The sequence below is a fragment of the Equus caballus genome, chromosome 1 (assembly GCF_041296265.1).
Source record: "Equus caballus isolate H_3958 breed thoroughbred chromosome 1, TB-T2T, whole genome shotgun sequence".
Lineage (NCBI taxonomy): Eukaryota > Metazoa > Chordata > Mammalia > Perissodactyla > Equidae > Equus > Equus caballus.
The window spans coordinates 35196147-35223629 of record NC_091684.1 but is presented as its reverse complement, the minus strand read 5'-3'; the positions used below and the strand labels follow the sequence as shown (position 1 = coordinate 35223629).

Sequence of the window (27483 nt, the reverse complement as noted above, 5' to 3'; positions counted from 1 at the left end):
TGCCTAGTCGAGGACAGAAGAACTCTTTCTAGAGGAAGATAAACATCTCTGAAATGCTCCATTTTTTCATATATAATATCTTTTATTTAACTAAAATTTATTTGGAATTCCAAAGAAACTACTGAGTGGACTGAGCAAGAAGAGTGGGAGGAGAAGGCAATAAAATAGACTCAAACTAGGGAACATTTCCCACCTCATTTTGTGAGGCCAGCATTACCTTGATATCAGAAATATGACAAGAAAATTTTGAGAAAGAAAAATTGCAGACCAATCTATCTTACGAATATAAGAATAAAAGCCCAGAACAAAATATAGCAAAACCAATTCAGGCGTGTGCTTATACTTACAGTATGTATATCTAGCGGAGAAAGAGAGGCCAAAATATATGACTACCAATAGATCCAGGGAATCCACCTGATAGAATTGTATACACATTCATGACGAAATATGACATACAAAAATAAGAGAAAGTGAACTCCTCTAATCTATAAAGACTATCTACCAAAATGTATATAATACCTCAAACTCCTCTAATCTATAAAGACTATCTACCAAAATGTATATAACACCTCATTATCAATAGTGCAATGTTAAACTTTTATCACCTCCTGGAGATCAAAAATGAAACAAGGAGGTCCACTAAAATCACTCTCCCTCTCTCTCTCTCTCTTTTTTTTTTTTGCTGAGGAAGATTTTCCCTGAGCTAACATCTGTTACCAATTTTCCTCTACTTTTTTGTAAGTGGGTCATCACCACAGCATGGCCACTGAAGAGTTGTGGAGGTCCATGCCTGGGATCCAAACTTGGGCCACTGAGGTGAAGCACACCAAACTTAACCAGTAGGCCAAGGGGTCAGCCCTGCACCACTCTTTTGAACACTATTCTGGAAATTCTAGCCAATGCAATAATGCAATAAAGAAAAATTAAAATAATCAGTACTGGTAAATAAGAAATAAAACAAATGAACAAATAAAACTCATAGATACAGAGCACAGGTTGATGATTGCCAGAGGGGAGGGGCGTTGGCAGGTGGGTGAATAAATAAGCCATGAGGATATAATGTACAGTGTGGTGACTATGTCAATAATATTGTATTGCATATTTGAAAGTTGCTAAGAGAGTAAATCTTAAAATTTCTCATCACAAGAAAAATAAATTTTTGTTAACTTTGTATGGTGACGGATGGTAACTAGACTTATCTTGGTGATGATTTTACAGTGTAACAAATGTTGAATCATCATGTCGTACACTTGAAACTAATATAATGTTGCATATCAATTACACTTCAATAAAAAAGAAACAAAATAAACATTAACCCACACAACAGAATTGTGTACATTGTAACTGCAAATGAATCTACACACAAATTATTAGCAATTATTAGTAATTTAGCAAAGTTCCTACTTAAAAGGTCATCAAAATAATGAAATTGATTATATTTCCGTATACCAGATGGAAAGAAACGGAGAGGCATTTTTTAAATTATACAATTGATAATTGCATCAAAAATATTAATTCCTAGGAAAAAACTAACAAAAGATGTGCAAGCCATTGAACTGAAAGAAAACATTATTGAAAAAAATAAAGCTCAAATAATTTGGAAATAATGCCATATTCATGAATTCAAAGATTCAACACATGAATTCTTTTCAAGATGCCAATTCTTTTCAAAATGATCTGTAGACTTAATGTCACCCTGATAAGAGCCCAGAAGAACGTTTTGGGAAACTAACAAACTGATACTAAAATTTATTTGGAAATGTGAACAGCTATGAGTAGTCAATAAATCTTGAAGAAGCAGAAGAAATGGGGAAGGCTTACCCTGTCAGCTATCAAGACCTCTTATAAAGCTTTATAGCCCAAATTGGATACAAACCAAAGTACTTCAAGCTGCCAAATGTATGATTTTTGCATTTCTCCCATGTTGTATTGGTAGAAGACTGGAACCATATTGCGAATATGGGAACTTCAAGAGTGTTGAGGTCAATATAAACAAGAAACAAATCTTACCTTAGGGATGAGGTAATTTCTGAACTTAATATCTTGTGTCACTGCATGAGGCACGTTGGTGGGGATGATGTCAATGTATCTCTGGATCTCGTGCACCACAGCATCCGTGTAGGGCATGTGGCTCCTGTCCTGCATGCAGGGGCTTCGGTGTCTGCCAATCACACGGTCAATCTCTTCCTGGACTTTCACTGATAAGACACAAGTAAGACAGATGGAAAAGAAGTAAAACAGCACATTTGCCACAGCAATTTGGGGTTATATTAAGAATTATGAAGATGTCCCAACATCATTATAAATGTAAGTTATATACCCAGAAGTACACCAAGACTTAGAGAATTATTCTACTGTAGATACATATAACTCTCCTACACACTAGGCATTAGATATATCTATACATACCTATACAGCATCATTAAGGATAATTAATACAAATAGAAATGATGAAATTTTTCAAAATATGAGGTTATCACATTGTTAACTCAAGAAATTATTGTCTCTGCAGAAAGAAAAACAGGAATAAATATTAATTTATTTCAAAGTAATACACGATGTTTAAAAATTAAATTCTAGTAATGGATCTATATGGATGTAAGTCTTTGTGTGTGTGTTTGCATGTGTATGTATGCAACTTGCAATGGTATCCGTTTCAACTTCACAGTCCCTAGATGCAGCCTCTGAATCATTCTTACAGTTTCTTCTGAAATTAAATATATATTTCTAAATAATGACTATTTCTGTTTCTATTTATTCATTTACCCAATTTTAGGCAATATTTAATGAAGTCCTGGTAGGAGAGATGGGGATTTACATCTCTATCTCCACTCCATACAAAATACTCATGAAGAGATACACACACACACACACACACTTCCCTTAACTCCACTTTCACCTGTATATTTTGATTATATCAATACATATTATTTACATCATTACAATCACATAAGTATTGTTCACTGGTAAGATAACCATGATTATTTTTCTTTTTGCATATTTTAAACTTATTTTTGAACAATTTATACAATTCTTAAATTTCTAGTTGCCTATTTAGAACTATTTTCAAATGTTCAGGCAGATGTTTCAAACTCCTAGTAATAATTTTCCAAATGCTCAAACCTCAGACGATCAATCACTTCTCATTTTTCCTAACTTCCCTCATATCTGCCTTATCTACTTAGCACAATCTAAGCTGGTTGTTTCGCAGACCTGGGCCCAAGTACCCTCCCTGAAATTTCATTCTCCTACAGGAGGTCTTCTGATTTCTGTAGCCCATGACCATGTCTGACTTGGTTTCAAATATTTGGATGGAGTATATCCTCCAGGATCTTTCTGAGAAAGTGGAGAGAGGAAGAAAAGACTTTTGGTAAATATGAACATCTGAAAATATCATTTTTCTATTAATACACAAGATGATAGTTGATCTTGAGAATTCTGATACCATTCCGATTCCTAATCTTTTATACATATGACTTGATTTATCTCTGAAGGGTTTATGATTTTGACTTTACCCTGGTGTTCTGAAATTTCATGACCCTGTATCTTGGGTTGTGTGCTTGTATTTCATTTACTCTGCTGGACACTTGGAGAGAATATTCTGTCTCGATAGTGGAATATGTAGGTCTTTCCTTTGGAAAACCTCTCTTTCTTGTGAGAGGAAAACAGTTACCTTCTCGAAAAATCTGTAGAGAGAAACTGGACAATTGTACAAACCTGTAGACGTTGCAGAGGGTGCCTCCTGTCTTCTGCCTCATTCTCCCCTAACTTATTAGACACTTGGTACTTCCAAATAGTGACAATTGTGGGGATTTGGGGGACACAAATTAGCCTTTCCACGTTGATAAATCTTCTTCTGACATTTAAGTTACAACTTCATTCTCTCTGCTGAGGCAATTATCACCCTCCTTTCTGCTCTCTGTGTTTCAGAAATTTGTTGACCGCTTCTTGGCTGCTTCCTGTACTCTTCTCCAACTTCAAAGGACTAATTAATTCTCATTTGTAATTACTTAATAATCATTTTAATGAGATCCTGACACAAGAAAAGGTAGTGTATACTTCTAATCTGCTATGCACAACTGGAACTTCTTTGAGATAGATTTGTAAAATAAAATGTTCGTAAAAGATAAAATTATTTACTCCCCCAAAGTCCTATTTTTGTGAATCCAGTTTCCTGGAAACAGACTTCTGGAATAATAAAATTGCCTTAGGCATGTCTTCTGCCTAAATAACAACATCTTTCTTATGATTTAACCTTTAGAATACTTCTCAGGCTGTAGAAATTTTCCTAGGCTACCTCACTAAATTTCTAGAATTTCCACTTATGCTTCTATAAAAAGAGTTTCCATCTTCCCTACCCCAGCATTAGAACACTGTATTTTCAGAATGAGGAAAGATTTCTGCACGAACATATCTACCATTCAAAGTGGCCTCTTCTAAAGAAAACCAATATGCAATGTTAGGCCAATTCATGATAGCTGTTGCCCGATACAAATCACCTCCCAATGGAATCCAGACACTGAACCAAATATTTTTTGCTTTTCTACTACCCACACCGTCCTTCACTTCTCTCAGTCATCAACCTCTGTTTTGCAAAGTTGTCTCATTTTTATCCCCTCATTAAGTTTGGACAAATTACAACTAGTGGCACAGAAATTTCAATAATGTAGCTTCTCTAAAAGAAATAAGATGCAGTACACTACAGTGTCTTGCCAGATTTCTATTCTTGCTGTTCATCATGTGTAGTCATACCTGTGACCTCTGGGTACTTTATCAGAAGCAGGATTGCATATCTCAAGGTGGTGCTCGTTGTCTCTGATCCAGCAGAAAATAAATCAAATGCAGAAATTATCAAATTTTCAATAGTAAATTCAGACTGTTGATTGTCCTTTTCCTAGGAATGATTTAGTGCAATTATTTGACAAATTAGTTTGCCACATATTTAATTACAACGAATACAAAATAACTTAGATTGCTATAAAGTAAAGCCATCATCGAAACTGAACATTGCAGTATTAGAAAAAGTACTGTATGGTATGGTAGATTGCAGAATAGTGGACCCAATCTTCATTTCCTACTCCCTTACTCCTTGCTTGCCTAAAAATTCCATTATTTTTGCAGTTAGGTGGGCCGTGCAATATATTTTTTGCAAATGGGATTAAACAAAAGCTTTTTGATGCCACTTTTCTTTCCTTCTTCTTACTCAAAATGCCGATGTGAAAGTTGAGAGGAGGCCGACAGCAGTATTTAAGCATGCAGATGTAGGCCTATATACTAAGTATGATGAAGGAAAATGGAAGGTGGCTGAGTCTGCGATGTTTCAGAGCTACTGTACTAACCCTAGACTGGCCCACCATAAGACTCATTGTATGTAAGATAAATCAATGAACTATTTGCTTAAGACATTGTTAATTGGGTTTTCTCTTATTCGTAAGCAAACATGATTTTAATTGAGAGAAATGGGTAAATTAGGGCCATATCATAGAAGATACAATAAACCTAAACCAAGAGTATTCAATTCTCTTTCTTTAACAGGAACAAGTGACCTGTGGCATGTCTAATATTACGTAGGCAACAAAATTAAGACAGACTTAACCCTCTCAACAGGTGTACTTCCTAGACATGGACAGTCATCTCCCACTTTAGCATTGGTTTTTCACAGGTTTCTAAGCTTGTCAAATTAAAATTACTTTAAACTCAGTAAGAAGAGCAGGGTACTCATAAACCAATATTAATATTTTATCTGTTGATGTGAATTTGAATATTTAGTGGCTACATGCACATATCCAATCAACGTTAAGCTACACTATATAAAGTAATGCTGAAAGAAATCAAAGAAGACCTGAATGAAAACAAACAAATTCCATGTCATGAATCAAAACACTCAATATTATTAAGGTGACAGTACTAGAGTAATGCCACAAAGATGGCAGATTAGGAAGTTCCAGGAATGACTACCTCCACAGAAACAACTATTGACCTGGTATGAACTCTCCGAAGCAACTATTTTGGGACTCTGCAGTCTAGCTGAACACTTACAGCATCCAGGGGAGTGCTTGATGAGAAAGAAGTTGATAAATTTTCATTTCAGTTCTTATATTTTTCAGTTCTGAACGATTTTTTATTAAATTTTCTGTCTTTTTGTTGAAGCTCTCACTGTGTTCAACCATTCTTCTCCTGAGTTCAGTGAGCATTCTTATGACCATTACTTTGAACTCTATGTTAGGTAGATTGCTTATCTCCATTGTATTTAGTTCTTTTTCTGATATTTTATCTTGTTCTTTCATTTTGCTCATATTTTTCTGTCTCCTCATTTTACCTAAATCTCTGTTTGTTTCTATGTATTACCTAAATCAGCTACCTCTCCCAGTCTTGAAGGAGTGACATTATAGAGGAGATTTCCTGTGGGACCCAGAAGAGCAGTCTTCCCTGGCTACCTGAGCCAGGCACTCAAGAAGCATCCCTACTGTGGGGTGCGTGAGCCCTCCTGTTGCAACCAGGCCATAAATGTGGAATGTTGGTGGTCAGGGCTGGATTTCAGCCTGCTGTAGGTTGCAGTCACAATCACTTTGGTGCATTTGTAGGTGAGGCAGGCCCCTGGTCCAACTTCCAATTGCATCCACACCTGCTGCAGCACATTGTTGGGTGGGGCTGGCCCAAGGTCTGCTACTAGGTGCATCTGTGACTGCTTTGCCACATTGGTTGATGGGGCTAGTCCATGGCTGTCTGCTCAGTGTGTCTGTGAGTGCTGTGACACATTGGCAGGCATGAGTGGCTCCTTGTCTGTCTGGGAGACATGCCCATGACTGCTGAAGTAATTTGGCTGGTGGGTTTTCAGTGGGGTGCACCCACAGGCACTAGAGTTTAGTGGGAGAATTCAAAAATGGCACCTACCAATGCTGGTATTAGCAAGGTAGACTGAGATCACAAAAATGGCTCCTGTTAGTGTATCAGTCCCCGGAGGGAGTCTTGACTCATTTGTGACTCTCTGGCTAATGCTTTAAAGTCAATAAATGAGTCTCTTTTACCCATGTTCTATGCATTTTTCAAACTAGTGTTTTTGTGCTGGTTTCTGGGTTGAGTGAATCTGTGACCAGAAACCAGGCAAGGAAAGGGTTACTGAAAATCTGATCCATAACTAAACATAATCTGCCAAATATTTTCCAGACAAGGAGGAAACAAAATGTGCTATTTCAGAAGATGGTGTCCTCATTTTTGCAGATTTTGCCATCCTACAGCAAAACTGACATGGTTGCAGCAGAACCCCTGCAAATTTCTCCAGCTCTAAAAAGCATGTTGCATTGAATTTGTTATGTAATGGCCTGCACACACAGCCTGATTTGGCTCAGATGTTACACACTTATAACATATCCTCTGCACTCTGGTGTATAAAATTTCCAACTGCACTAAACTCAGTGGTGGTCGGGGGTGGGGGGGGGGGGAGTTGCATGGGGCCCTGCTTTGGCAGCTATCCCCAGTGTTCTCCATTGCTTGTGCAAGCAATAAACCTGTTTTTTCTTCACCCACTTCAGCTTTGGTTCTGCTTTTTGGCTCCACAGTCACCAAGAGACGAGCCAATTGAGTTCCGTTACAAATCTGCACACAATCACTTTAAGAGCACGTTTTCCATTTCCTATAGTATAATACTCTTTCTAGGCATAATCCCCACTGATTTTCAAAGCCCATGTTTGGGGGGCTTGTCTCTCTTGCGCAGGATCTAAAGGTTGTGGTGAGTGATGTGGAGCTCAAATCCCTTGCTCCTCGGGGAAACATTTCATACCTTTGAGATCTCTCCCCAGTGTGGATTGCTGTGTCTGTGGTGTGGTTCTTCTTTGGTGAGCCCATGACTCTGCCTCTTTTACTTGTCTTGATGCTGCCCTTTTATCATTTTTTGTGGAGGCTCTGTTCATCCAATCTTCAGGTCCCTTTCAGAGGGAGTTATTCCAAATGTAGTTGTAGATTTGCTGTCTGTGGGAAGAGGTGAGCTCAAGATCTTCCTATGCTGCCATCTTGAACCACCTCCCATATACATAATCAATTTAAAGTAGACTGTAGACCTACATGACACAGCTAAAACTATAATACTGTTAGAAGGAAACATAGGCATAAATCTTTGTGACCTTGTATTAGGTAATTTTTCTTCAATATGACACCAAAAGCACAAGCAACAAAAGAAAAAACAGATAAAGTGCACTTCATCAAAATTACAAAATTCTTCTTCAAATGACAAAATCGAGAAATAAAAAGATAATCCACAGAATGGATAAAATATTGGTAAAATATCGGATAAGGGATTTCTATCTAGAATACATAAGAAACCTTACAACTCAATAATAAATAAAAACAAATAACCTGAGAACAAATGGGCAAATAATCTGAAGAGACATGACTCTAAAGGATACATGTGAATGGCTAATAAAACCATGAAAAGATGCTCGACAGAATCAACCATCTGGAAAATGCAAATCAAAATTACAGTGAAAGACAATGTCACACCCATTAGGATTGCTATAATAAAAACTATAGATATTAACAAGTCTTGATGTGGATATGGAGAAATTGGAACTCATACACTGCTAATTTGAATGTTAAATGGTACAGCTGCATTTTGTCTGTGTTTTCTTCTCGGAGTTTTACAGTTTTGCCTTTTCCATTTAGATTTTTGATACAGCCACAGTTCCTCAAAAGGTTAAAATAGAGTTACAATATGACCCAGCATTTCCACTCCTAGATAGATATCCAAGAGAAATAAAAACAGACATCCATACAAAAACTTGGACACAAATGCTTATAGAAGCATTATTCATAATAGCCAAAAAATGGAAAAATTGACATGTCATCAATTCATGAATGAAGAAATAAAATCTCATATACACATACAATGGAATATTATTCATCCAAAAAAGGAATGAAGTTCTGATACAAGCTACAATGATAATAAACCTTGGAAACATGCTAAGTGAAAGTGATGCTTTCAGTTACGCTTTGTGAAAAAAGCCAGTCACAAAAGTCCACAGATTGTAAATTCAACTTACATAAAATATGCAGAATAGGTAGATATACAGAGACAGAAAGTAGATTAGTGGTTGCACAGGGCTGGTATGTGTGGGAAAAAAATGGGGAATGACTGCTAAAGAGTATGGAGTTTCTTTTGAGAGTGATGAAAACGTGATGAAATTGATTGTGATGATGGTTTCAGAACTCTGTGAAAATACTAAAAAACATTAAATTGTGCACTTCAAGTTGGCAAGTGCAATGACATGTGAATGATAACTTAATATAGCTGTTACCAAAATAAATTAATCAGGACCTTAATTACATTGTGAGGCCAGAGAAACAATATTGTTTAAAAAATAGTATTCAGGAAATAACCACTTGAAATAGAGAGATCAGAGTTCTTGGAGCTCTCCCTGACCTGAGATTAATGAAGAGGCTTCACAGCATCAAGGAAACCTCAATAATTGTGTATAAAATATGGTGAACTCATGTAGGTGCATTATTCTCGTAAAGTGTCCAAACATTTAATCAGATTCTCAAATTGACAGGACTCCAAAAAGAATAAGAATCATTGCTCTAACAGAAGAGAAGGCACAGGAAAAGTAGTTTGCTTTTTCCTTCTTTCAGTTTCTTCAAATCGTTTCATCTTCCCACTTTCTTACATCTAGAACATATGATTTGCACGTCTAGCTCAAATTCTAGGAGTAATTCTTTGAATATCACCCCCTTCAGCATTTTTGACTTGCTTCACATCTTGCGCTAATAATTGATTTTTCATATCTTCCCAGTGCTACAAAGTGGTTGAATAAAATAATAGTGGCCTCAGGGGAAAGAGTTTTCTTCTCTAAAGTTAGCTTTCTTCAGATTATTCTGGAGTCTACTTCACCAGACATAAACGAGACCTTGTGCCAACACAAGGGTCTTCATGGTATCTATATCACCTTTTTTACTCAGTTTTTCAACTTGATCCTATCACTATTTAAATTCACCATTCAAATATTCCCTTTTTTGTCTGAACTTCCCATATGGGACATTTGGTCTCATCCCTGAAATTTCCTACACAAGCCCCTGTAATTTGGCTCCAATCCTTCCCTCTCTACTAAAACTACTCTCTATAGAACTCCTCTGACATAAAGTCTAATCAAATCCAAGCACTTCCCAGGAGTAGCATTCTTTATTTCCTAATATTATCTGTTCCATATTTTTTCTAAAATGTTGCTTCTGCTTTGACTTCTGTGGCACAGCCTAGTTGATTCTCTTCTTAGATCTCTGAGAATATAAGATGGACAAACTTGATTTTATTTCAGATTCCTCTGCACTTCTACGGCCTAGACTGCCAACAAGTCTAAGTTTAAAGAGATGAAAAATCTCCTTGAGACAGTCCTTGAGCTCCATTCTCATCATACAGATCTCTCTACAGGATAATTTTTCCTAATAATTGTCTGAATTCCATTCTTGTTTTGACTCATACTTCTTCCTGAAAAAATCAAAATTATCCATGCCAGAATTCATGTTTACACATTACTTGACAACATCAACTTTGAACTCTTTATCTATCCAAATTCATTTCCGATTACACTCAGTTAGGCTTCCCTTTTTCATCTACCTAATCTTTTTGCTAACACACACATCTGAACTTCTGCATACACCATTCAACCCACCTGCAATTCCCTACTTTGTCCCTCATTGAAAACATTTCAAGATCTACTCAAACCTCAGAATATTCAGGAAGCCCACCTTGGTCAAGTCTTTCCTTCTCCCTCTTCCATATACTGAGTGCAAATGATCATTTCCATCTTCATTTTACAGCTCAACATTTTGTATTTTGTAACTTTTTGTAATCGTATCCGTTTCACCTGAGTTGTGCATCCTGTCCTTCCTCAAGTATATTATTAGCACCTAAGAACAGGGTCTATGTATTCTAGTCATTTAACAATTCAATTTTAAATTTTCTCTGATGCTTAGTGCAGTGCTTCTGAAGCATTTCTTGCCTGACCATGTAAACATCCCTCGTAACTACAGCATTAATTAATGAACCACAAAATGTACAAGGAATAAAATAATTGAGCTGTGTTAACATTTTACCTGTTCCATTTTGATCAGGAAATGATCAATGAAGTCCCGAGGATTGTTAATGTCTAGAGATTCTTGGTGTTCTTTTACTTTCTCCAAAAGATAATTTTTTATATAAGCAAAATTTTTAAGTAAATCATTATGACTTCCTGGGAAATAATCCATAAAAATAGGGAAAGTATTGCAGACCTGAAAGAGAAAAAAAATACTTTTTAAATAAAAAACACTTAATGATGACATGTATGTCATATGCAAATACAAGTTAGAAATTGTTATTACAAAAATGAAAAAATATGGTGTGTACCTTTCACTGTACATATAAAGTAATTCTCTATACTTACAAAGATTTCAGGGAGAGAACCATGTCCAGAGCATAAAGATGATAATCATTTCCTATATTCATACATCATTTTAAAAAATAAAAAACATATTTATATCAAATTTCTCATCTTTTACATCAATTCTTTCCTCCAGCCTGGAAATATAAAGTGGCATGAATTGCTATGATTCACATTTTGTAGATGGGAACAGAGGTTGAGGGAGTTTGAGTAACCTGATAGAGAACATAGGCTACTGTCTGCTGTTTCTCACTTGCCTCAAGCAGTCTCACAAACAGAATCAATACTTTAGAATGGAGAAGGTCTTGAAAATACCATGATATCTGAGTGAGCATTTTATGGAGAAAATAACTGTGCACAAGATCAGTTAAGTAACTTCTCTAAGATCACACAATTATCTTTCAGGCATAATACAGGCATGCCAGGCCAGCATAAGGTGAAATTGTGTTTATTTAGGGTTCACACACAATAAAACCCAATCATTTTTTCATTTCTAATGCAGTTATCTTGTCAGCTAGGATCCGAACTGAGGCATCTGACATTCCCTCTCTGTTCAAAGTTTCTTGGCAGCATCTGTGCTCCCAAACATTCCGCCTCCTTGATATCCTAAATGAGCATATTTCTGCCAAGCGATGTGATGAGGATGTCTCTAAGTGTTGATTGGAGGGCAATCCTAGTGGGTAATGGAAGCTTTTCAGCAAGGGTTTGGATGTCCGTTGAATGCTAATGCTATACTTTTTGGACACCTACATCATTTATGGAAAATGGGCTTTGAAATTTAGCGGAAAAACCACTGGACAGGGAGCAAATGGACCTGAATTCAAGATCGGTATTTGGGCACTCATTTTCTTGTGTAAAAAATAAAGGTCTTGGGCATCTTTTCCAGAATTTTACTCCATGCCACTAAGCAATGAGCAGGACTGTGGTATTCAAACATTATCTTCACAGTTTGGTCCATATAGAATTTTGGACTTGTCAGAGAAAAGAGTATCAATGGTTTCTCAGAAAGAAAGAATCTTGGTCTTACCTGCACCCATGGAGAGCTCAGAATCTTGACATTTTCATTCAATAGTTCCAACAAGTTAAGGAAATTCTGATCTGTATAATCAAAACGATTCTGGAAAATAATGGAGCAGATCACATTGCAGGGAGCGCAGCCCAAGATAAAAGTGGGATTGCAAGGTGAGGCTGAAGAATTGGAAACATTTAAAAAATAACATTAAAATATACATATAAAAGTATTTGTCTTTGAGATAACAGAGAAAAGTAATTTTAGGAACTTTAAAGCAATATCTACCTAGATATTACCTCAATAGTAAAAATTCACCACACATAAAATTAAGATATCACTTTTACAATAAACTAGAGTTGACCATTATATCCTGGCTAGTTTAACAATAGTTTTTCCCATACTTTATTCACATCCATCATCTTGTTTTTATACCATTCTAACCCAAGATACCTCCTATTTTGGAGGGATATATATAGACCACATTTAAAGAGGCCACTTTTTAAAACACTGAACAATTTATCAGTGCAGAATCACTTCTATCTTCAAAGTCTGTAAACAATTAAGGACTGATATAGGGAAAAATCATTAGAGATTTCTAACTTTTTATATTCAATGAATAATTGAAAGAACTATTTGTAAAATAGTATAAGGGAAGATTAAAGAGATAGAGATTATGGGTGAATTCGTGTATTTGAAGGAACAAGTGTAAAAAAGGAGAGTGTATAAATGCTTTCTAGGAAAAAAACCTAACATATATAAACAATAATAATCTCAAGAAACAAGAAAAATCGCAAATAAACAATCTTACACTATACCTAAAAAACCTAGAAAAAGAACAAACAAAGCCCAAAGTCAGAAGAAGGAGGGGAAGATTAAAAATCAGAGCTGAAATAAATGAAATAGAGATAAAAAAAAAAACAACAAAAAGGCTCAAGGAAACTAAAAGAGGTAGTGATATCTTCTTGAGAAGATAAAAAAAACCCTGACAAACCCTTAGTCAGACTCACTAAGAAAAAAAGAGAGAAGAATGAAATAAAGAAAATCAGAAATGAGAGAGGAGAAATTACAATGGACACCCAAGAAATACTAAGGATTATAAGAAAATACTATGAAAAGCTATACACCAACAAAGTGGATAATCTAGATGAAATGGATAAATTCTTAAAGTCACACAACCTCCCAAAACTGAATCAAGAAGAAATAGAGAATCTGAATAGACCAATCACAAGCAAAGAGATCGAAACAGTAAGCAAAAACTTCCCAGAGAACAAAATCCCTGGGCCAGACATCTTTGCAGGTGAAATCTACCAAACGTTCAAAGAAGACTTAATACTATACCTCTCAAACTCTTCCAAAAGACTGAAGAGGAGGAGAAGCTTCCTAACTCATTCTAAGAGGCCCACATTACCCTGATACCAAAACCTGACAAGGACAATACACTCAAATAAAATTACAGGCAAAAATCACTGATGAACATAGATATAAAAATCCTCAACAAAATATTAGCAAATCAAAAACAACAATACATTAAAAGGATCATACAGCATGATCATGTGGGATTTATTCCAGATGTTGAACCAGCTGGGATGGTTCAACATCTGCACATTAATCAATGTGATAAGCCACATTAACCAAATGAAGAGTTAAAATCACATCATCGTCTCGACAGATGCAGAGAAAGCATTTCACAAGATCCAACATCCATTTATGATAAAAACTCTTAATAAAATGGGTATAGAAGGAAGGAATCTCAACATAATAATGGCTATAGATGTCAAACCCACAGCCAACATCATGCTCAAAGATGAAAAACTGAAAGCTAGTTCCCTGAGAACAGGAACAAGATAAGGATACCCACTCTATCCACTCTCATTCAACATAGTACTGGAAGTTGCAACCAGAGAGATTAGGCAAGAAAAAAAAAAGGATCCAGGTGGGAAAGGAAGAAGTAAAACTGTCACAATTTGCAGATGACATGATTTTATATATAGAAAATCCTGAAGAATCCACCAAAAAAGTATTAGAAATAATGAACAAATAGAGTAAAATTTCAGGGTACAAAATCAACATATATATCAGCTGCATTTATATACACTAATAACAAACTAATAGAAAGAGAAATCAAGAATACAATCCCATTTATAATTGCAACAAAAAGAATAAAATACCTAGGAATAAATTTAACCACGGAGGTGAAAGTCCTACACACTGAAGACTATAAGACATTATTAAATGAAATCCAAGAAGACATAAAGAAATGGAAAGATATTCCATGCTCATGGATTGGAAGAATAAACATAATTAAAATATCCATATTACGTAAAGCAATCTACAGATTCATTGCAATCACAATCAGAATCCCAATGACATTCTTCACGGAAATAAAACAAAGAATCTTAAAATTTATATGGAACAAAAAAGACCCTGAATATCCAAAGCAATCCTGAGAATAAAGAACAAAGTTGGAGGTATCACACTCCCTAAATTCAAATTATACTACAGCTATAGGGATCAAAACAATATGGTACTGGTACAAAAACAGACAGAGAGATCAGTGGAACAGAACTGAAAGTCCAGAAATAAAACCACACATCTATGGACAGCTAATCTTCAACATAAGAGCCATGAACATCCAATGGAGAAAGGCAATGGTGTTGGGAAAACTGGATGGGCATGTGCAAAAGAATGAAAGTAGACCATTATCTTACACCATATACAAAAATTAACTCAAAATGAATTAAAGACTTGAATGTCAGACGTGAAACCATAAAACTCCTAGAAGAAAATATAGACAGTACACTCTTTGACATCAGGCTTAGGATATCTGTTTGAATGCCACATCTACTTAGTCAAGGGAAACAAAAGAAAAAATAAACAGATGGGACAGCATCAGATTAAAAATCTCCTGCACAGCAAAGGAAACCATCAACAAAATTAAAAAGACACCACAGTAACTGGGAGAAAATATGTGCAAATCATATATGTGACAAGGGCTTAATTTCCAAAATCTATAAAGAACTCATACAACCCAACAACAACAAAAATGAACAACCCAATCAAAAAATGGCAAAGGATATGAACAGACATTTTTCCAAAGAAGATATACAAAACATGAATGTGTAAACGTATATGCATCCCTATGTCCATTGCCTCATTTTTCACAACAGCCAAGAACTAGAAACAACCCTAGTGCCCATCAAAGGATGAATGGAGGATAAGCAGATGTAGGGTACATATATATACATATATATATACACACAAACAATGATATATTACTGAGCTATAAAAAAAGAAGCCATTTGCAACAACATGAATGGACCCTGAGGGTATTAGGTGAAGTGAAATAAATCAGATGGAGAAAATCAAATACTGTATGATCTCGATCATAAGTAGAATATAACAACAACAACAAACAAACACATAGATACAGAAATTAGATTGGTTGTTACCAGAGAGAAAGGGGGAAGGGCAGAGGGCAAAATGGCTGACAAGGCACATGTGTATAGTCATGGATGATAATTAGTTTTGGGTGTCGAAAATGATGTAGTCTACACAGAAATTGAAATATAATCATGCACACTAGAAATTTATATAATGTTATAAACCAATGTTACCTCAATAAAAAGAAGTCAGCCAAATTAAAAATAAAATAAAATTCCTTAATCAAAAAAAAAAAAGAATGGTCATGGAAAACAACACAATTTCACTATTAAGGAATAATTTGAGTAAATATTTTACATCATAGCATTATTTGATCATTAGTAATTACCAGAATGGATATGATGTGAAACAAATGGGAAATTTTCAATACTTTTATTGAGTATATTAAAAACATATAGTTTCTTGCATCATTATATTTGCTTTCCTTAAAAGAACTTTATAAAATGCAGATATGTTTTGTATGGTCAAAGCACGCTGAATAAAGTACATAAAATTCTTAAAAAAATATGTATCTATATATATATACAGATGGCCAACAGGCACATGAAAAGGTGTTCAACATCACTAATTATTAGGGAAAAGCAAATCAAAACCACAATAAGCTATCACATCACACCTGTCAGAATAGCTATTATTAAAAAGACAAGAAATAACAAGTGGTGGAGAGGATGTGGAGAAAAGGGAAGCCTCATACTGCTCATGGGAATGCAAACTTGTGCAGCCACTATGGAAAACAGTATGGAGATTTCTCAAAAAATTAAAAATAGAAATGCCATATGATCCAGCTATCCCACTACTGGGTATTTATCCAAAGAATATGAAATCGACAACTCAAAGAGATTTATGCATCCCTCTGTTCATTGTAGCATCATTCACAATAGCCAAGGTGTGGAAGCAACTCAAGTGACCATCGATGGATGAATGGATAAAGAAGATGTGGTGTATATAAACAATGGAATACTACTCAGGAATGAAAAAAGACCAAATTGTGCCATTTACGACAACATGGATGGACCTGGAGGACATTATGCTAAGCAGAATAAATCAGACAGAGAAAGACAAACACCATATGATTTCACTCGTATGTGAAAGATAAACAAGCAAACACATAGATAAGGAGGACAGATTAGTGGTTAACAGAGGGAAAAGGGGTGAAGGGAGGGTGAAAGGGGTAAAGGGGCAGGTATATGTGGTGATAGATAGCAGCTAGACTATTGGTGGTGAACACTTTGCAGCCTACACAGAAATTGAAATATAATAACATATACCTGAAATTTATACAATGTTATAAACCAATAAGGCCAAATAAAATAGTTAAAAAATAATAACAAAGTAGATCTATTTGTCTAAAATAAAAGTAATATGAGATATTTTTATTTCAAACTGAATCTCAGGTAAGGCAAACAAAAGAGCTTGAATCGATAAATGGAGCCCTTTTATTTCTTTAATTCATGTGCAGAACACAAAAATAATTTCTATATTAGGAAGTAGAGTCCATCATCTCCAATCAGTCCCCAAATTTAATTTATTTTGGCAAAACTGCCCTGTTGGACCTCTGGGATATTATTCTGCATATTCATCAACAGAATAGTATATTTTAATACATTTTAAAATTTGACCGTCATTTCGTCAATTCTATCATTTTATAGGTAAAGAAATTAAAGTAGAGGAAAGGTCTTCTTTTTGGTGGAGATTAATAAAATGAAATTGTAATCATATGGTCAAAAAACTTCATATGTAAAAAGCTCCCGAATTCACTTCTACAGATTGAATTAAAGAGGACTTGAATCACAAATGATGTGAAGAAACAATAGGGCATTGAATAACAGGAAACCTACTGAGTTTTCTGTTTCTATGACAGGCTCTTTCAAACATTCCAGGGTTCTGAACTTTCAAAAAAGGTTTTATTTTAGCTAAGGAGGTGGAGGGTTATTTAAAACACCTAGAAGATGTGTGTGTGAGGGAGAGAGATTCACAGGTAAAATCTGATTTGCAGCCTTTCCTTTCACTTCATTTCACAGATAAATTTTAAAACAGGGAAATTTGGAATCCAAGCAGAAAATCAGAGTCAATTGTGAAAAGCACTTCATAGGTTAGTAGAGCTGGCACTGAAAGGTAAATAATTACCAATTAATTTTAATCCAAAACCCAATAAGATGGGGAAAAATAAGCAAAACTGGGAACAGAGCCAATTATAGTTAGAGAGAGGGATTAAAAATAGTTGAAGTCTAGTTAAATAAATCCTTATGCTTGTTGGTATTCTTGCATTTTGCAGAATTTTGCTGTAGCATACATATTCATAAAATATGTAACTCAATATGGTAAGTATTGGGTAATACAAAATAATTCAAGTTGATAGTTTTTAAATCATGCTTTGTTTACAGGAAAATTATAATTGATGAGAATTGCATAAAGATATGCCAAAACAATTAAAACTATGTATTAAATTATAGACCATATATAGCATAATTACTGGTGGAAACTGTAGGCAGGGACATTGGAAAACCCTCAGACTTGACAGGGAGGATGACCCTGCAAATACAATCCAATTAAATGAGAACATGTGTCAGTTGGTTCAGCAACATAAGGGTGTGAATGGTTATTCACTTTTCACAAGTGTTCTCTGGTGAGATGTTCTGGAATAGGTAACCCACAATTATGCTACGGGAAAGAAAATGCTCTTTAACTTTTAAACGATGAGACTCAAAACCTTCTACTTTTACGATATAATGCTTTGGAAATAAAAGAACAAATTGGGACAGAATAGGATTAAATGACCTTTTATACCCACACTGTATGCACAATCATTGGTGTACGCACTCAACAAGCAGACATACACAAAAGGTCCCTCTTCCGCCTGAGGGCTGGTAGCCACAACCCATAATGAACTATTTTGCCGCCCCTGAAATACTTTCAAAGACATGATTAAAGAGAGTAGTTTATGGTCAGAGTCACAGAGTATAGAATCACTCACCATTGGTTTTTCTCAATTCCTCCACAAGGCAGCGGGCTTCCTCTTGAACACAGTCTTCAATGCTCCTCTTTCCCAACCCAAAATTCCTCAGGGTCATGAGGGAAAAGCGCCGCATCTCCTTCCATCTCTTCCCGTTGCTGAGTACTATTCCTATCAGAGGAGAAACAGAAATGGGAAGGGAGGTTCTTGCCAAGGAAGAGGGTGCTGACACTTGGCAGCCTCCTGGATGGGACAAGCTCAGATGAGGAGATGTTTAAGTCTGTAAAGTCTTTTCTATCTTCTCATCCCTTTTACCAGTGCTGAACTTGCACACAACCATACACACACCTACCATATTTTCTATTAGCTCTTTCAGCCACTGGGAAAGTGCCTCTTCCAGAAAACTCCTCTCCCAGATCAATCAGGGCTTCCTTCACTGCTTCATATCCATGCAGCACCACAGTGGGCTTCATGCCAAAATATAGGGTGAACACAGGGCCATAAACTTTCGAGAGCTGGGAAATGGAAAGATAATGTAAATATTAGCAAAAGATGTCACAAATTGGTCTATATTTTATACATGATATTATCATCATATATTCTATATGTTTATTCTATCATCACAGCTTTAAATATTTGTGAATTTTATTCCTAAGCATGTTGATTATTACAGCTGCCACATATGGAAGACCTATGCTGTGCCATGATCTGGGCAATTGGTATACAGACTACATAATCCTCACATCAACACATTCGGCAAGTTTATTTGCCCTGTTTCACAAAGAAAGAAACTGAAGTAAGAGAAATACAAATTCTTTTGCAGTGTACATTGCTAATAAATAGAAGAACCAAATTTGAACTTATGTTTTGTCAACATCTGATGCTCAAGCAATTTATCAGTCCCCAATGCCTCCCTCCCACCTTTGGAACAACATGCAGTTGATTACTTCAGGATCACCTGTGGAACTCTTCCCATGGGAAGAATTCTGATTTAGTAGCCCTGTAATGAATATTACAAATCTATATTTTAAAAAATGAGCCCAGATGATTCTAACACCTAATTCAGTTTGAAACAAGTGGGATTACTAACACAGAAGGAGAGCAAGCCGTCACAGAGGCAGTGCCAGAACATACATCATCTCATGGAAGAACAATTTCTTTTCTCCTGAAGCATTCATAGGGTATAGACAGCAGCTGTGTGCAGAATCCAAAACGATTCTATTGCTACCCAATGGATTCTGAATGATTATTTCTTTCACTCAATTTTGCTGGTTCTGAGCCCTTAGCTATTTCTTGAAATTAGACATAATTTCCTTCTTTAGAGAAGTCTAATTTTCACAACTAATCTGAACAAAATTCATAGCTCATAAAGAAGATAACTTCGTGAATAAAATCTCTAATCTTTTTTGCCTTCAGGCAGAAAATCACAGCAAATGATTATGAAACAAATAAGAGCAGCAGCACTCCAGACTTTTGCCACTTTATTATTTTGTTCCTATCTTATATGACTTAAATGTGTCTCTTCTTCCAAAATGCATTACTTCATACAACTATGTGACATTGACAAACTAAAAAAAGCAAGGAAAACATTGAAATGCACAGTGAGTATTTTCTGTATAATGATCTATTTTAATCATTTGCCATCAGAAATATATTTTATTGAAAAGTAAAGATTAATTTACTTACCTTTGCAAGACACAAAAGATACTTACATTGATTAAGGTTTTGCTGATGTCCTTAACGTCTATCTGCAGGATATTTCCAATAACAGGGAGAGGAGAGGGACCAGGTGGGAGCTTCCCTTTCCTGGAGCTCTGTTTCCAGAGTGAAAGGAGGAGCAAACAGGAGAGAGAGAGCACCAGCACCACAATCAGATCCATTGTCTCTTCTTGCTCAGAAAACTGTGAGGGTGAAATCGAAAGCTTTAAAACACTTCCTGCTAATTTAACATGTGACTCTTTGACTGATGTGTAAAGTGACCAATTAATCAGCTGAATCAACTCTAATCCCTTCTGAATGGAATTTTGGCAAACTGACAAAGACAAAAATAAAGTGATCTTTAGCCTTCCTCTTCTTTCTAATCCCTTAACCTCGGGATTCTGGTTTAGTTCGTCTGGGATAGGGCCAGGAAGTGGTAATTAAAAAACAAACAGGCTGGCCCTGTGGCTAAGTAGTTAAATTGAAGTGCTGTGCTTGAGCAGCCCAGGGTTTGGCAGGTTTGGATCTTGGGCATGGACATGGCACTGCTCATCAAGCCATGCTGAGGCGGCATCCCATATAGCACACCCAGAAGGATCTACAACTAGAATATACAACTACGTACTAGGGGGCTTTGGGAAGAAGAAGAAGGAAAAAAACAAAGATTCACAACAGATGTTAGCTCAGGTGACAATCTTTAAAATTGATAAATAAAAACAAACAAACAAACAAAAATCCTCAGGAGGTTTCAACTGAAGCCAAGATAAAGAACCATTGAAGTAAACATTTTTGTCCAAGATATTGTTCAACATTCTGGAGTCTCAGAATGATCAGTTGGGAATTTGTGACTTTATGGGAAATCAGTAGATTCTATTTTTTAATTATAAAACAAAGTTTATCTTGCAATGTTTTATCAAACACCAACGTACTTTCTCCTTGAAAATGGAAGCCTTTTAAATATTTTAGTGTACTGTAATAACATAGCCACCTAAACATAAAACAGCTACCATAAATCACATCTTGCATAACCATATATACATCAAGTAAAGTGCTAAGTAAACATACACATCTTTACCATTAAACCTGCTAAAACTCACAGGAGAATAGAGTTTGTTATCTTTTACTTTTAAAATGGATAAATGGAGACTCTGGCATCATACAGCTCATAGGTGGCAGGACCGAGATTAGAACTGAGATCTTCTGATGCCCATTGTGGTGCACTGTAGCTTACACTACTCTGCCTCAAGAACAATTTCAGAAAAACAAAAAAAAACCCTCCAAATTATTATTCTGATTTTACACCCCATTGACCCTGTTCACAAGATAACAGGCTTCACATTAAATTAGATGTTCCTTATTTGACTCCAAGGATAAAAGGGCCATAGGTTCTCCACTCTATTCCTCTCTCTATCACTGCAGAGGTGAAACTTGCTCAGTGTAACTGAGGGAAGAGTCAATCTCAGAGAATTTAGTGGGGGAGGGCTTCAGAAACTATGGCTTCCCCCGTCTCTGTCGCCTCTAGACACAGCTTATTCTGTGCTCTTTCTGGACTGTCCTTGTCAGAAATAATGAAATGAAGTATAGTATGCAGATGGAGATTGCAGACAGAAAAACAGGTGTGGCTTCAGTGAAGGATGAAAGGCAGGGACTTCATTAAACAGACCCATAGTACAGAACCAGCACAACATGCAGACCTGACAGGAGATAACATTTAGTGGTTGTGAGGATCTAAATATCACTGGAATGATACATGTTAGTAGACAACTAATGGGAAAGCTTGAACAAAGGCATGTTCTTTAAAGATGTCATTGTATTTGTTCTAAATTGATTAGTGCAGTTATTTCTAAACTCTTTTAGGAAGGGAAAAAGTAAGATGCGTCAAGACCTCAGTTACAAAATGTTTTAGTTCTTATGTTTACAAGGAGACTAACAATTAGAGAATTTTGACACCCATAATAACCCTTTTGGTTCTCTAAATTATATTTGCCTAAGATAGAATTATTCCCATTTTAATGATGAGGAAGCTGGTCTTGGAGTTTCAGCACTTTGGCCAAGGACACACAGACGGCAGGCGGTAGAGCTCAGGCCCCACATCCCTCAAGCCCTGCATGCTATCTCCAAGCAAAACGCTGAGTTCAAGTAAGTTGACCAACATTTACTGAGTGTGTACTATGATTCAGTATTTTGTGATTCACTCTAAAAAGTGATGTTAAACATAAATATTAATTTAGTTAATGATTACAGCAACTGTTGATTACAATGGGAGTCAGGGGGCTGGCCCTATGGTCTAGTGGTTGAGTTAGGCACACTTTGCCTTGGCAGCCTGGGTTCATGGGTTCAGATCCCAGGCGTGGACCTATACCATTTGTCAGCCATGCTGTGGTGGCGACACACATACAAAAATAGAAGAAGATTAGCACAGATGATAGCTCAGGGCAAATCTTTCTCAACAACAACAACAAAAAAAATGGGTTTCAGAAAAGTTTGGTTTGGTAACCTTGAGAATGTAAATCAGTCCGGGTCTCAATGAACCGTTTATCTAGGACAAAGAGAAGCAGTAATTTGCTGCTTGACTCAGGTTTAAACTCTGAGAGACATTCACTAGCTTATTTTAGATAAAATAAGCTCATTTGCTTTCTTTAGAGTAATCTTTTTATTCCTAGAGGGAAAGTATCTCTGCCCTGCTTCTCCTTCACTCTACTGAGGGTCCTCCCTGGCCCTTTTTTTAACAGCATGAAAGAGTCATAGATAATTTGGAGATAGACAATATCTCTGAGGTCAACTAATCTAATCTTTATTTTTAGGAATGAGCAATTTTAATTCAGTGACGTGTCACCAATACATCCGTTCTAGACCTTATCTTAGAATTCAGGTTTCCACATTCACAGTTCAGTGATTCTCTCATTGAAGAGATTTCCCATTGCTGACCAAATGGATGGACAGGAGAGCATCAGTGTGAAGCTCTCCAAAGTCACAGAGTAAAGCAAACTTTGTCTTGGCTTGAGTTGTGAACTAGACTGTTATCTTTTTTAATTAATAGACTTTACTTTTTAGAGAACTCTTAGGTTCATGGCAAAATTAAGCAGAAAGTGCAAAGAGTTCACACATACTCCTTCCCACACTCACACATAGGCTTTCCCACCATCAACATCCCATACTGGAGTGGCACATTTGTTACAATTGATCAACCATCCATCATCAACACATCATTTTCAATGAAAGATGACAGTCTAAGTTAGAGTTCACTTTTTGTGTTATACTTTCCATGGGTTCTGAAAAAGGTGTACTGACATGTATCCATCCTTATAGTATTATACAGAATAATTTCACTGTCTTAAAAATCGCATCCTCTATGCTCCACCTATTCATTCCTTCCTCGCTCAAATGCTTGGCAATCACTGAAACACTTACTATCTCTATAGTTTGCCTTTTCCTGAATGTCGTATACTTGCAATCCTAAAATATATGGTCTTTTCAGTTTGGCTTCTTTCACTTAGTCATATTCATTAAAGGTTCCTCCATGTCTTTTCAGGACTAAAGAGCTCATTTCTTTTTAGTACTGTATAAGATTCCATTGTATAATTGTACCATGGTTTATTCATCCATTCACCTATTGAGGGATATCTTGGTCACTTCCAAGCTTTGTTCATTATGGATGAAGCTGCAAAAACATTCATGTGCAGGTTTTTGTGTGACACAAGTTTTCAACTCACTTATTTAATACCAAGGAGTGTAACTGCTGAATTGTACAGTAAAACTGTGTTTAGTTTTTTAAAGAAACTGCCAAACTGTCTTTCAAACCAGTTGCACCATTTTGCAGTCTCACCAGCAATGAATGAGAATTCTTTCTGTTCCACATCTTGCCAATATTTGGTGTTGTCAGCATTTTAAATTTCAGTCATCTTATTTTTAATTAATTTACAATTCCTAATGATGTATCATGTTGAACATCCTTTCACGTGCGTATTTGCCATCTGTATATCTTCATTGGTAAGGTGTCTCTCAGACTTTTTGCCCATTTTTCAATTGAGTTGTTCATTTTCATATCATTGAGTTTTAAGAGCTCTTTGTGTATGTTGGATAACAGTTCTTATCTGATATGTCTTTTGCAAATATTTGTCTCAATCTGTGGCTTGTCTTTTCAATCTCTTGACAGTGTCTTTCACAGAGCAGAAATTTTTAGTTTTAATGAAGTGTAATTTATCAATTCTTTTTTTTTTATGCATGGTGACTTTCGTGTTGTATTTAAAAAGTTATCACCTACTACTCAGCCATAAGAAATGACGAAATCCGGACATTTGTGACAACATGGATGGACCTTGAGGGTATTATGCTGAGTGAAATAAGTCAGAGGGAGAAAGTCAAATACCATATGATCTCACTCATAAGCAGAAGATAGAAACAACAACAACAACAAAAAACACGTAGCATTGGAGATTGGACTGGTGGTTACTGTTGGGGAAGGAGGGAGGGGGAAGGGCAAAAGGGGTGATTAGGGGCACATGTGAGGGGATGCACTATAATTAGTGTTCGGGTGGTGAACATGATGTAATGTATACAGAATTTGAAATATGATGTACATCTGAAAAAAATAAAAATTAAAAAAAAATAAAAAGTTATCACCAGACATCAGCAAGATGGTAGAATAGAAAATTTACCACTCACATACCCACACAGAAACAATAATTTGGCAGCAATTCATGGATGAAACTGCCTTTGTAGGAGTTTAGGATCTAGGAAGGAGGTTGCAAACCCCCAGTGGAGCCCAAGACAGAAGAGAGCCATTTTGAGAAGGTAGACCTTCAACCAGGTGGCAGACTTGCCAACCATGGTCCTGACAACAGATCTTAAAACACCTCCATTCCTCTGTGGACTCACCTACAGCCCCATTAGCAATGGTCCTACCTCCAGCACCATCCACTAAGTGATCCTGGAGGAACCTCGCCCTCCCATGCTTTAGGAACAAACCATCAACAGTGCACCCTGAAGCAGACCTTTTCCCCAACAGCAGTACCACTGAAAAAGCTCTTGGAGGCAGTCCCATATGCCCAGAGATCAAGCAGGATACACACCCCCGTAAGCACCTGGTAATAAATCACAGACCCCAGTGCAGACTCAGCTGTAACCACAATAAGTAGCTCCAACCCCATTCACCTGAGATCACAGAGGAAACCCCATCAGCCTAGGGACCAAATAGAAGAAGATCTTTTCCTGGTGAAACCAGGAAAGATTAGAATACATGTTTGTTACTCAAATGCTCAGACAGAAACACAAGGCTACACAGATCATGAAGAATTAGGCAAACATAACACTATCAAAGGAAGCTAATAAAACTCCAATAACCAATCAAAACCGAGATTGATGAATTGTCTGAAAAAAAATTCAAAATAATCATTTAAAATAATCTCAGTGAAATGCACGAGAACACGCAAAGACCACTAAACAAAATCAGGAAAATGATACATGAACAAAATAAGAAGTTTAATGAAGAAATAGATATCATCAAAAAGAACCAAACAGAAATCTTGGAATTGAAGAATACAATGACTGAACTGAAAATTGCAATAGAGAGCTTCAAGGCAGACTCAATCATGCAGAAAAAAGAATCAGCAAACTTAAAGGTGAGATACTTGAAATTAGCCAGTTAGAGGAACAGAAAGGAAAAAGATGATGCGCCCAATATAGGAACACTTAAATATAGAAAGAAAATATTAACAGATCTAAAGGGAGAATTAGACAGCAATATAATATTGGGAGGGACTTCAATACCCCACTTTCCTCAATGGATAGGTCATCCAGACAGAAAATCATTAAAGAAATTTTGGACTTGTCACGTTAGACCAGACAGACTTAGATATTTACAGAGCATTCCACCAAAAGCGGCAGAATACATATTCTTCCATGCACACATGGAACATTCTACAGGATAGATCATATTTTATGCCACAAAATTAATCTTGTATATTTAACAGGGATGAAATTATATCAAGCCAAATGGCTTAAAACTAGAAATAAATTACAAGAACAAAATTGGAAAATTCAAAACTATGTGGAGATTAAATAACATGTTACTGAACAACCAATGGGTCAGAGAAGAAGTTGAGAGAAATAAAAAAATATCTTGAATGCAGATCAAGTTCATTCTCATCACTTGTTTATCTTAGACTATTATCAATATTGTAGGTCCCAACGTATATTCATAATCATGGATAAAATTAGAAAGATATAATTAAAAAGACAAGGAACAAAAGTCTATTTCTAAGGTAGTCAGGCTTAAGTCAGACACCTGAAATAAAGAGAATGAGTATAATACGAGAAAGAAGCCACTTACAACAACCCAAGTGCAGTTTTACATAAGACGGCTATGTCACCTTGGAGAAAATGAAGTTTGATGAGATCTATTTTCTCATCTTTATAATAATACTCATAGTTGTGTTAGTTTATTAATAATGTCATTCTAATATAGTTCTTTGCTTTCTGTCTGGTGTATAGGTAATTATATATTCATATCACACGCAGAGACTGGAATCTTCTCTGGTATGTGGAATTTAGGCTGCAGTCATTCTTTTGAATGTATCACTGGGTGTGTGGCACAAAACTTATGAGATGCAGAAAAAGTAGTTCTGACAGAAGTTCATAGTGATGAACAACTAATTAAACAAGAGTATCTCAAATAAACAATATAAATTTACACATTGAGGAACTAGAAAAAGAAGTAACTAAACCCAAAGTTAGTAGAAGGAAAGAAATAACAAAGACCAGAGTGAAAATGAATAAAATAGAGAGTAAACGACAACCGAAAAGATTAATGAAATTAAGAGCTGTGTTTTGAAAAGCTAAATAAATGGACACATTTTTAGCTAAATGTCCAGGAAAAAGAAGAGGACTCAAACAAAACCAGAAACGAAAGAGGAAATGTTACAACTGATACGACAGAAATACAAAGGATCATAAGAGACTACTATGAACAG

The 27483-nt window shown here is 36.0% G+C and overlaps 1 protein-coding gene across 2 annotated transcripts in view; it reads right to left on the bottom strand.

Annotated features, from left to right (window-relative positions):
• Positions 1-27483, bottom strand: part of CYP2C111 (cytochrome P450 family 2 subfamily C member 111) — a 70246-nt gene that overhangs the window by 9055 nt on the left and 33708 nt on the right. The window contains exons 3-9 of one of the 2 annotated variants that reach the window (XM_001502179.6): positions 20527-20715; positions 19167-19329; positions 18836-18985; positions 12436-12596; positions 11083-11259; positions 4753-4894; positions 2011-2198 (exon numbers count right to left, since the gene is read on the bottom strand). In XM_001502179.6, coding sequence (XP_001502229.4) covers positions 2011-2198; positions 4753-4894; positions 11083-11259; positions 12436-12596; positions 18836-18985; positions 19167-19329; positions 20527-20715 — 1170 coding nt within the window. Of the gene's footprint in view, positions 1-2010; positions 2199-4752; positions 4895-11082; positions 11260-12435; positions 12597-18835; positions 18986-19166; positions 19330-20500; positions 20716-27483 lie in introns of those variants that run through there. The other variant, XM_070224243.1, reaches the window with a different exon arrangement.